The sequence below is a fragment of the Hyla sarda genome, chromosome 5, assembly GCF_029499605.1.
Source record: "Hyla sarda isolate aHylSar1 chromosome 5, aHylSar1.hap1, whole genome shotgun sequence".
In the NCBI taxonomy this organism is placed as follows: domain Eukaryota; kingdom Metazoa; phylum Chordata; class Amphibia; order Anura; family Hylidae; genus Hyla; species Hyla sarda.
The window spans coordinates 373,967,224-373,979,369 of record NC_079193.1 but is presented as its reverse complement, the minus strand read 5'-3'; the positions used below and the strand labels follow the sequence as shown (position 1 = coordinate 373,979,369).

The following is a 12,146-nucleotide window of genomic DNA, read 5'->3' as shown; positions in this document are numbered from 1 at the left end:
TTATGGTAGAGTAGTGGACTGTGCATGGTCAAGCACACAACTGATCCTCATGTCCGTGTAACCTTGGAACTCAGGTTAATATTGTAGTTTATTGTTCACTAACCTGTGGCTCTTCCTCTGCTGCAAAACTTGAGCTTTATCATGATGGGAGTTGTAGTTGAGCTGCAGGTTGGGGAATACTGCTCTTTGTATACAATACATCTTACATAGTAACATTATATTCATAGAATATTGCCATCAATATTAAAGAGCCGGGGATCCCATCTCTGGGTCAGAATACGCCTTTAAAGGAATATTCTTTTGGTGAGCTCACAGGATCCCCTCCTCTTTGAGATTCTCCAGACTACTCCCTGCAGATGACAACTGGCTGCTGCGATCTCCTGCCCCAGAGCTTGTAGCTGGATACCAAATATTAGCCCTGACCCACTGTAACTAATGGAGCCTTAGGGGCCATCCACACTGCTGAATCCATCTGCTGCAGGCGCCACCACAGTTCCTGCAGATGTGTGTTGTCTCCATAGACGGCAATGCAGTCCAGCAGAATTCCACCAATGTTCATTCTTTTGGCGGGTCCTAAATCTTAAATTTCCACAACCGATTTTCGCTGATGAAGATTCAGTAGTGTGGACGGGCCCTTAGTTGCTGGCACTGGATTTTGCACCGCCAATTATTCTTAATAATGTATAAGCCTTTATCGTAACCACAATTCCTCTCCGATCTCCAGCCATACCATAACCTGCAAATCCACTCATAGTGTCCTCACTTTATTACTTTGCTTATCCTTTCCTCTTTCATTGTTTCCTACTCCAGTCACATCCAGAGCTGCATTCATAGTTCTTCTTGCAATTTCTTGAAATCTAACTATACTGTTGTGCTTTCAGATGTGCTTGCCTGAGATCCTATAATGCACCATACTTGCTGTGTTGCATTGTCATATATAGGCTCTAGCAAAAAAAAGAAAACCCGACACAATTTGTATGCAGCTTTGGATGTAAATATTGAAAGGAATCTTATCCATTGCTGCAGTCTAAGCTGTATTCACATCTGGTTATATAGAAATCTGCTGTCTCTCACTTTCGGGGGGTTAATATTTTAACAGTTTGCATTGATTTCTTTTTCTTTTTTTTTTACTTACATATATATATATTATATATATATATATATATATATATATATATAATATATTTATTTATTTATTTATTTTTTGCCACAAATTTGAAAGTTTTAATTTTGATAAATTTTTTTAACATTTATTGCAGAAACCGATGACTATGCAGAGATTATAGATGAAGAGGATACGTACACAATGCCTTCCAGTAAGTGTTCACTTCTTAACCCCTACCACGCATATAGAATCTTGGATAGGGAACTTTGACCTGTGGCTCTTCAGCTGTAACAGAACTACAGCTCTCAGCATGCTTTGGCTGTCAGGGCATGATAAGAGTTGAAGTTGGGGAATTTTAAAGACTAGAGAACAGCGAGTGTTTTTGCTGTCGGGTTGGGGTAAATTTAAGAAATTTGAATACAATTTGTGCTATCTAGTAATTGTGCGAAGTTGATTAGGACACTACAAATAAACTGCCCTGGTTGTGTCTCCAATACAGCGACTTTTAACGTTTTTCACTTTACAACTAAAGCTTTATCGTCATTTAATAAAAAGTTCTCCAACTTTATACAGGGGGATAATTCTGAGATAAAGTTAGGCCTTGTTCACATTGCCGTCGGACTCTGCTAATTGGAGTGAAAGCACTATTCATTATTTTTTTCGAAAGAAAAAGATGTATATAATTCAGCTCACCACTATAGAATCCAATGACTGAAGATCCAGTGAGGGTAGGAGAGCAGGGCAGGCAAACAGCAGGCCGTGTCCCAGATACAAATAAAGAGGGCAAAAAAGCGGGGGCCTCCAGCTGCTCCAAAATTCAATTAGTGAAAAAAATATATATAAAAGTTAACTTTTTATCCATACTTTAAAAACCAAGGATATCCATAGTGATAAAAATGAACAGGTAACCGATGCGTTTCGAGCCGAATCTGGATTAGTCGTGGCCACGACTAAGAGCCAGATTCGGCGTGAAACGCATCGGTTACCTGTCCATCATAATTTTTATCACTATGGATATCCTTGGTTTTTAAAGTATGGATTAAAAGTTAAGTTTTGTATATTTTTTCACTAATTGAATTTTGGAGCAGCTGGAGGCCCCCGCTTTTTTGCCCTCTTCTTTATTAATTTTTTTTCTCTGCTAAAATCCTGTAAAATTACCAGGTCACTGACGTACCCAATGCAAGTGAATAGGGTCAGTCATGACCCGGTAGTATCTGTTTGCATCAGACCTGTTTTGAGGTCCGGATTGGCTCAGGGAAAAAAAAAAAAGAGAGCTGGTCGGACCCTTAAAGGGGTACCTTATTGTTTTTTTTTTTTTTTTTTTTTTATAAATGAACTGGTGCCAGAAAGTTAAAAAGTTTGTAAATTACTTCTATTAAAAAAATCTCAATCCTTTCAGTACTTTTTAGCAGCTGTATGCTACAGAGGAAAATCTTTATTTTTGCCTGGTCCACAGTGCTCTCTGCTGACACCTGATGTCTGTATCAGGAACTGTCCAGAGCAGGAGAAAAACTCTGTAGCAAACCTATGCTGCTCTGGACAGTTCCTGACACGGACCGAGGTGTCAGCAGAGAGCACTGTGGACAAGACAAAAAAGAAATTCAAAAAGGAAAGAATTTCCTCTGTAGCATACAGCTGCTAAAAAGTACTGAAAGGATTGAGATATTTTTAATAGAAGTAATTTACAAATCTTTTTAACTTTCTGGCACCAGTTCATTTAAAATAAAATAAAAGTTTTCCACCAGAGTACCCCTTTAATGGCCGTGTGAACCTAGACTAAACTAGACAGTCTGAGACAGTGTTGCCCAACCAGTGTGCCTCCAGCTTTTGCATAACTACAACTCCTAGTATAACTACAGCTCCGAGCCAAATTGTAGGCAACACTTCTTCTAGAGCAGTATTTCCCAACCAGGGTGCCTCCAGCTGTTGCAAAACTACAACTTCCAGCATGCTCGGACAGCCAAAGGCTGTCCGGGTGCTGCATGCGAGATCGCGGGGGTCGCACGATCAGGCAACTTATCCCCTATCCTTTAGATTGCGGATAAGTTGTCAGCACGGTAGTGTCCTTTTAAGCAAAGACTTTGTGATTGGCAAAGAATTTAATCTTTTTTCTTTTTATTATTTGATGATAAAGCTTTGTTCACATTACACTTTTAATGTTTCATAGTGTTACATTTAGCTGAATCCACCAAAAAGAGTCCACCCAAAAAAAAATTAAAAATTCTTTATGTCTAGTATACTAATTCTGTGTTAAATCATGTGTCCTCCAGTCACTTCCAGGGCTGCATTTACAATTCTGTCACTTCACTGTCAGACATGTAGTGCAATAGCCTATGATCTGTTAAAGGGGTACTCCGGTGAAAAACAAATTACTTTTTTCTCATATCAACTGGCTCCAGAAAATTAAACAGATTTGTAAATTACTTCTATTAAAAAAAAAATCTTAATCCTACCAGTACTTATCAGCTGCTGAAGTTGAGTTGTTCTTTTCTGTCTGACCACAGTGCTCTCTGCTGACACCTCTGTCTGTCTCATGAACTGTCCAGAGTAGAAGCAAATCCCCATAGCCAACCTCTCCTGCTCTGGACAGTTCCTGAGACAGACAGAAGTGTCAGTAGAGAGACAGAAAAGAACAACTCAGCTTCAGCAGCTAAGTACTGGAAGGATTAAGATTTTTTAATAGAAGTAATTTACAAATCTGTTTAATTTTCTGGAGCCAGTTGATATACAATGCTTTATAGGGGTTCTCCGGTGAAAAACTAATTTGTTCTTATCAACTGGCTCCAGAAAATTAAACAGATTTGTAAATTACTTCTATTAAAAAAATCTTAATCCTACCAGTACTTATCAGCTGCTGAAGTTGAGTTGTTCTTTTCTGTCTCCCTGCTGACACCTCTGTCTCTCAGGAACTGTCCAGAGCAGGATAGGTTTGCTATGGGGATTTGCTTCTACTCTGGACAGTTCCTGAGATAGATAGAGATGTCAGCAGAGAGCACTGTGGGCATACAGAAAATAACAACTCAACTTCAGCAGCTAAGTACTGGTAGGATTAAGATTTTTTTTTTTATTGAAGTAATTTACAAATCTGTTTAATTTTCTGGAGCCAGTTGATATGAGAAAAAATAGTTTTTTCACCGGGGTACCCCTATAAAGCATTGTATAAGACCCTACAATGCACTGCAGTCTAGTAATAAGAAACAAAGAATTTTGAGTGCAGCTCTGGATGTGACTAAAGCTTTTGTGTGTCAGATACTGAATTGTTATAGACAGGGAGCCTCTTTCTTCATCTTGTCTGCTCGGGGGGGGTCATTGTCCATCACATATAACCTGTCACAGTCCGGAGGCCACGTCTTTGCTTTACATGTTATTTTTCCGTACTCTGTACTGTTCATTTTGTGTTAAGGTAGATTGTTTTCTATTCCCTCTCTAAATGCCGTTCAGAAAGCTATGGATTAGATGAAGGTAACCGCTCTGGGTGTGACTTGTGTGCAGTGTCCTCTGAATTGATGTATGTCGCTTCCTTTATGTTTCATCGGGATCTATATGTTGCTTTGATTTGGATTTCTGCCTTTTTAGATTTCAAATACTGTGCTGAAGAATTACTTAATATATCAATAATAGAGGTCGGAGCTCCTTTTCTCTGATACAGAGCACCCAATTGCCTGGAGGATCAGGGTTACGACATAAATTTTCTCACCAACTGCTGCCACCATTAGGGGGAGCTCTCTGCATACGGTTTATGCTCCATAATAAAACATTCTGCTTTCAGCTCCCCCTAGTGGTGGCTGCAGACATTTTATTCATTTAGATTATGAAACTTTGCATCTTGTTTTGCATCCACCTGTTACTCCGCTGTTGTGATTATAGATACTAAATTTTTACTATATTATTGGTGCGGTTCTTGTATACAGTTTTGCCCCAACCTGCAGCCCTCGAGTCGTCTCTAAACAACTCCCTGGGAGTTTTAGTTTAGCAACAACTTTAGAGCCAAATTTTAGGCAACACTTCTTCTAGAGCAGTGTTTCCCAACCAGTGTGTCTCCAGCTGTTGCAAAACTACAACTTCCAGCATGCCCGGACAGCCGAAGGCTGTCCGGGCATGCTGGGAGTTGTAGTTTTGCAACAGCTGGAGGCACCCTGGTTGGGAAACACTGCTCTGGAGTAACATTATGGAGGGTCATCGTTATGATGGCATATAACATGTCATTGAGATGAGACCCCCATGATCGCTAGAAGGAAGGGTCCCTCTTGGTATTACAGATCTGTGGACTCTTGATTCTAGTGATTATTTTGGTTCCCAGCTCATGACCCCCTTCAACCAATCACATGTTAGAACATTTTTAAAGGGGTTATCCAGGAAAAAAAACTTTTTTTTAATTATATATATATATATATATATATATATATATATATATATATATATGTATCGACTGGCTTCAGAAAGTTAAACAGATTTGTAAATTACTTCTATAAAAAAAAAATCTTAATCTTTTCAGTACTTATGAGCTGCTGAAGTTGAGTTGTTCTTTTCTAAGTGCTCTCTGATGACACCTGTCTCGGGAACCGCCCAGTTTTGAAGCAAATCCCCATAGCAAACCTCTTCTACTCTGTGCAGTTCCCGAGACAAGCAGAGGTGTCAGCAGAGAGCAATGTTGCTAGACAGAAAAGTACAACTCAACTTCAGCAGCTGATAATTATTGAAAAGATTAAGATTTTTTGATAGAAGTAATTTACAAATCTGTTTAACTTTCTGGAGCCAGTTGATATAAGAATTTTTTTTTTTTCCTGGAATACCCCTTTAAATAAAGTTTGGACATTGTATAATGAAAAGTTCTGCAACTTTCATATAGACTTTGTGTTCCGACTTTTTTACGCTGGGTAAACGTGGTGATGGAAAAGTTTATAACTGTGTTATAAATAAATACGGGCGCAACACTTAGATATAAAAAGAATATTTTGTTTATTTCTCACAAATGAATAAATAGATGAATAAATAGACACCTGTAATGTTGCACGTAGAGATGAGCGAACTTACAGTAAATTCGATTCGTCACAAACATCTCGGCTCGGCAGTTGATGACTTATTCTGCATAAATTAGTTCAGCTTTCAGGTGCTCCGGTGGGCTGGAAAAGATGGATACAGTCCTAGGAGACTCTCCTAGAACTGTATCCACCTTTTCCAGCCCACTGGAAAGCTGAACTAATTTATGCAGGAAAAGTCATCAACTGCCGAGCCGAGAAGTTTGTGACGAATCGAATTTACTGTAAGTTCGCTCATCTCTAGTTGCACGTCTAGAAGTAGAAAACAGTTTTCTACCTCTAAACGTGCAACATTACACGTGTATATTTATTCATCTATTTATTTATTCATTTGTGAGAAATAGATATAAAAATAATATTTTGTTTAAGTGTTGCGCCAGTATTTATTTATAACGTATTCTACTCATCTTTATATGGGGAACCGGGGTCGCAAGCAGCAGGACCACTGCGTTCAGACACCTTATCTCCTATCCTTGGATAGGGGATAAGATGTTCAGGGGCGGAGTACCCCTTTAAAAGTACTGGAATGGTAAAGAATTTTTAGCAGAAGTCATTTACAAACCTGTTTAACTTTCTGGCACCAGTTGATTTAAAAAAATAAATAAATAAAGTTTTCCACCGGAGAACCCCTTTAATGTAACCCATGAACATTTGCGTTCACTGACCGCAGACAGAGACCTTGAAAATGTTAGTGAATCAGAAAGCTGCAGAACTTTTTCATTATACAAGGAATAAGCAGCTGTCCGATTGGACAAGCCCGTCGAGTGATGTATATTGTCCCTTGGCATGTGTGGTGTTTGCCGTTAATCATGTGACAACGCATTCTCACCTTTTATTATTTACCTGTCTAAACAGCGGGCGACTACGAGATCCAGAGGGATCGGATCGAGCTTGGACGATGTATAGGGGAAGGACAGTTTGGAGACGTCCACCAGGGGGTCTACATGAGCCCGGTAAGTGGATATTATTGGTAGTGTTTTAGTCAAACAGGTCTGCTGCTCTTAGGAGGATGAGACTTGTAGTACTGCGCTACTTTTCATGACTTGAGTGCAGGTCCTACAGTCACATCCTTTCTATTCTTCTGGTTAGGGATGTCCCAATACCATTTTTTTTTTAATAAGACAGAGTAAAAGTACCGATTATTTAAATTTTGAAGTACTCGCCAATGCCGATTACCGATACTTTTTTCTATGTCATGTGACATGTATTTATTTATTTATTTATTTTTTTTTTTTTTAGTGTGTAACCCCTTCTTCCCTCTTTGGTTTTTTTCCTCCTCACCTTCCAAAAATCATGACACTTTCATTTTTCCACCTAAAAATCCATATCAGGGCTTGTTCTTTGCGCCAACAATTTTACTTTGTAATACCATTAATAATTTCACCACAAAATCTACGCCGAAACCAGTAAAAATAATTTGTGGGGCAAAATTAAAAAAAAACATTTTTTGTAATTTTTATCGGCTTCAGTCTCTACGCAGTGCAGTTTTTGGTAAAAATGGCACCTTATATTTATTCTGTAGGTCCATTCGGTCGCAAAGATACCCATTTTATATAGGTTTGGTTTTATTTTACTACTAAAAAAAAAAATTATAACTACAGGCACCAAAATTAATTTAATACGTTGAAAAATGTCCTCTTCTGACCCCTATAACTTTTTTTATTTTTATTTTTCCGTATAAGGGGCTGTATGAGGGCTAATATTTTGTGTTGTGCCGTGATCTGAAGCTTTTATCGGTTCCCTTTTTGTTTTGATCGGATTTTTTGATCACTTTTTATTCATTTATTTATGGTATAAAAAGTGACCAAAAATACGCTATTTTGGACTTTGGAATTTTTTACGTTTACACCATTGTGCGTGCAGTTTAGTTAATGATATATTTTTATAGTTTTGGACACTTACGCGTGCGGCTATACCACATGTTGCTTTTTTTTATTTACACACTTTTTTTTTTTTTTTTTTTTAAATGGGAAAGAGGGGCGATTAAAACTTTTATTAGGGAAGGGGTTAAATCACATTTATGAACACTTTATTTTCACTTTTTTTTTTTTTGCAATGTTATAGCCCCCATATGGTACTATAACATTGCACACACTGATTTTCTACACTGATCACTGCCATGCAATAGCATGGGATTGATCAGTGTTATCGCCGCTCGACTGCTCCTGCCTAGTTCTTGGGCACGGAACATTCATTCGGTGATCGGACAGTGAGGAGGCAGGTAAGGATCCTCCTCGTGTCCTGCAAGCTGTTTGGGACGCCACAATTACACTGCGGCGGTCCCGAACAGCACCACTGAGCTAACCAGCAATGTTTACTTTTGTTTTAGAGGCGGTGAAAAAGTTTGATTGCCGCGTCTAACGGGTTAATGCCGAACATCAGCCCAATCGGCGATGTCCGACATTAGCCGTGGGTCTTGGTTGCTTATAGCAACCTGGACCCACCCGTATGATGTGCGCTCACCTGCTGTGCGCGCCTAATACCTTGGGAGCCGCAAATGGACGTTAATGAACGTCCTTTTGCAGCAAGGGGTTAATAGATGAAGGGCATGTTTATGTTTTAAAAAAAGATTCTAATTTATTTAAAAGGGGGGCTGATACAGACATTTATTAGGGAAGGGGTTAATTCACATGTATTATTATAATTTATTTTTTTCATTTTTTTTTTCACTTTTTTTTTTTGGTCCCCGTAGGGAACTATTACATGCAATCTGAAGATTACATACACTGATCAATGATATGCCATAGCATAGTGTTGATCAGTATTATCGGCGCTCCTTTACTACTGCCTGCCATGGCTAGCAGAGTAAAGGAGTGACGATTGGACAGCATTGAGCACGGTAAGGGACCTCCGGCCATCCTCACAGCTGCGATTTCACCGTGGTGATCCCGATCAGCATCCTTGAGCTAACCGGCAATTAACCTCAGGACTTTTAAACTCCGTGATCAACTTTGATCGCGGGGTCTAAAAGGTTAATGCCAGACATCACCGCCACAGGTCCCAGCTATGGCGCGCGCTCAGCTGATGGGCGCGCTGCATAGTTTGGCACCTCCGTGAAACCTGCCGCTGGGGGTCCCGCTGGCGAGTATTGGATTAGGTATGAGGGACATTTGCACTAGTACAAGTACTCGTACAAATGTCCAGTATCGGTATTGAGACTTCCCTAGTCCTGGTTAAGGACAGCTTTCCCAATCTGGGGCTCTCCAGCTGTTGCTTAACGACAGCTCTCATAATTCCCTGACAGCCTATAGGTGGAAGTGCATGAGGAGGGTTGAAGTTTTACAACAGCTCTAGTGTCATATGTTAAGGGACGCTTGGTTTAGAAAATGCCAGCTTGAGCTTCATAGTGATGACTCCAGACTGACACATTTTACCTGCACTGATACGTTGTAACAAAGTAGCTGGGAAGTAGAGGTAGATTTGTGCTTCTTAGGTGTTTAACTCACAGAGCATTGTGTAAACTGGATGCAGTATTCAGTCTGTATCAGTTATTTGTGATTAAAGAGGTATTAACATCTTACAAAGTCATGGTGTATGCCATCATTTTATGGTTAGTGGGGGTCCCCACCAATCAGTTTAGGTGGACCGCAGCAGTCCCAAGCGCCAAACTAGAGCTGGGCGGTATGACCAAATGTGTATCACTGTATTTTTGTAACTTATGGCGGTTCCACAGTATTCTCCCGGGGGGAAACAGCGAACAGTACAGAGTTCCAGCGCCGGCAGCCCGCAACAAACAGGAGGACTAGGGGGCAGCGCTTGCGGATGACATGTGATCAGTTCCCTGATGGGAACAGCGCAGCGCTGGGCTGATAATTAATTATGGGGGGGGGAGAGAAGCAGAACAGCGCTTGCGGGTCACATATGATTAGTTCCCCGATGTGGGGACAGCGCAGCGCTGGGTTGATAATACATTCCCGAGGGGGAGGGGCCCAACCTGTATTGCGGTATGGGAAAAATTCATATCGTGCAGGACAAAAATTTCGGTATTCGGTGTGAACCGGTATACCGCCCAGCACTAAGTTAAACCCCTCTCAGTCATAAAAAAAATTGCATATCCTAGTGATGTGCAATCACTTTGAGGTAGGAATACCCCTTTTAACACAGAGAAATGGTACAGACCTGATACTAACCATAGCTGAGGGTTTGTTGAAATTGCACCCAGTTTTGGACAATCCTCTGTGAGCTAAACACCTCAGCAGCACCAATTTCTCTACTGTCCTGATACTTTACTACAATGTATCAGTGTAGATAAAATGCATTAATTTGAAACCTGAAGGAATGTATAGACTGTCTGCAGTTGTAACGACCCCTCAGCTGTTATAAGTATTCAGTAAGATTTGCAGCCTCTATATGTAAAGATGTTTCCAGAGATCTTGCAAAATTTAATGGGGTACTCCGGTGGAAAACATTTTTTTTTTTTTTTAAATCAACTGATGCCTGAAAGTTAAAGGAGTCCTCTAAGCTAAAACTTTTAACCCCCGCTGTGCCCGGGCTGTAAAACTATACATAATAACCTTTCACTTACCTGCCTACGATCCCCCGTTGTTCCGATATCGCCGTCCCGTTCCCCGGTCTCTTCCACTTCCTGCGAGTCGGTGACTTCACTCTGCGCTCAGCTTATCAGCGGCCGCAGCAATGTCCCGTCGCAGCCGCTGATAGGCTGAGTGCAGAGTGAAGTCACCGACCCGCAGGAAGTGGAAGAGACCGGGGAACGGGACGGCGATATCGGAACAACGGGGGATCGTAGGCAGGTAAGTGAAAGGTTATTATGTATAGTTTTACAGCCCGGGCACAACGGGGGTTAAAAGTTTTAGCTTTGAGGACTCCTTTAAACAGATTTGTAAATTACTTCTATTAAAAAATCCTAATCCTTCCAGTACTTATTAGCAGCTGTATACTACTCTTTTTAGATTTCTTTTGTCTGCCCACAGTGCTCTCTACTGACACCTCTGTTCGTGTCAGGAACTGTCCAGAGCAGGAGAAAATCCCCATAGCAAACATATATGCTGCTCTGGACAGTTCCTAAAATAGACAGAGGTGTCATCAGAGAGCACTGTGGTCAGACAGAAAAGAAATCTCAAAAGAATTATTTCCTCTGTAATATTCAGCAGCTAATAAGTACTGGAAGGATTAAGACTTTTTTTAATAGAAGTAATTTACAAATCTGTTTAACTTTCTGGAGCCAGTTGATTTAAAAAAAAAAAAAAAAATTTCCACCAGAGAACCCCTTTAATGTCTAAAAATACAAAACCTAATAGAAAGTTAGAGAATAATCTTGATAATATGTTGATGAAAGCCTCTAGATCTGTGTTTCCCAATTAGGGTGCATCCAGCTGTTGCAAAACTACAACTCCCAGCATGCCCGGACAGCCTCTGGCTGTCAAGGCATGCTGGTAGTTGTAGATTTGCAACAGCTGGAGGCACTCTGGTTGGGAAACACTGCTCTAGACCTGTGGTCCCCAACCTGCGGGCCAGCAGCTGCTGCCAAGCTACAACTCCTATCATGCATTGACAACTTGTGGTTGTCATTGCACGATGGGAGTTATGTGGCTCTTCAGCTGCTGACAAACTATATGTGTGAACACTGGTTATAGGTGATCACGTCCCATTTACAGATCTCTTCTTCCTCCCCAGGAGAATCCAGCCATGGCGGTCGCCATCAAAACCTGTAAGAACTGCACATCCGACAGTGTGAGGGAGAAGTTCTTACAAGAGGCCTGTAAGTTTCGTCACCCAATGGGTCTCATATAAAGTTGAAAACCTAAAGCAGTGTTTCCCAACCAGGGTGCCTCCAGCTGTTGCAAAACTACAACTCCCAGCAGGCCTGAACAGCCAACAGCTGTCCAGGCATGCTGGGAGTTGTAGTTTTGCAAAAGCTGGAGGCACCCTGGATGGGGAAACACTGACCTAAAGTGTTGTACTAGATAACATCCTGTGCTTTTTACAATGGCTGATAACAGAGAACATTTGGTTATATCCACCCACATGTTCTATAGTCTGTG

At 40.6% G+C, this 12,146-nt stretch overlaps 1 protein-coding gene across 22 annotated transcripts in view; it reads left to right on the top strand.

Annotated features, from left to right (window-relative positions):
• Positions 1 to 12,146, top strand: part of PTK2 (protein tyrosine kinase 2) — a 360,567-nt gene that overhangs the window by 265,614 nt on the left and 82,807 nt on the right. For 14 of the 22 annotated variants that reach the window (XM_056522836.1, XM_056522830.1, XM_056522835.1 and 11 more), the window contains 4 exons: positions 1,260 to 1,316; positions 4,547 to 4,567; positions 7,000 to 7,097; positions 11,779 to 11,863. In XM_056522836.1, the coding sequence (XP_056378811.1) occupies positions 1,260 to 1,316; positions 4,547 to 4,567; positions 7,000 to 7,097; positions 11,779 to 11,863 (261 nt within the window). The remainder of the gene's footprint in view (positions 1 to 1,259; positions 1,317 to 4,546; positions 4,568 to 6,999; positions 7,098 to 11,778; positions 11,864 to 12,146) is intronic. The other 8 variants (XM_056522839.1, XM_056522834.1, XM_056522837.1 and 5 more) reach the window with 1 other exon arrangement.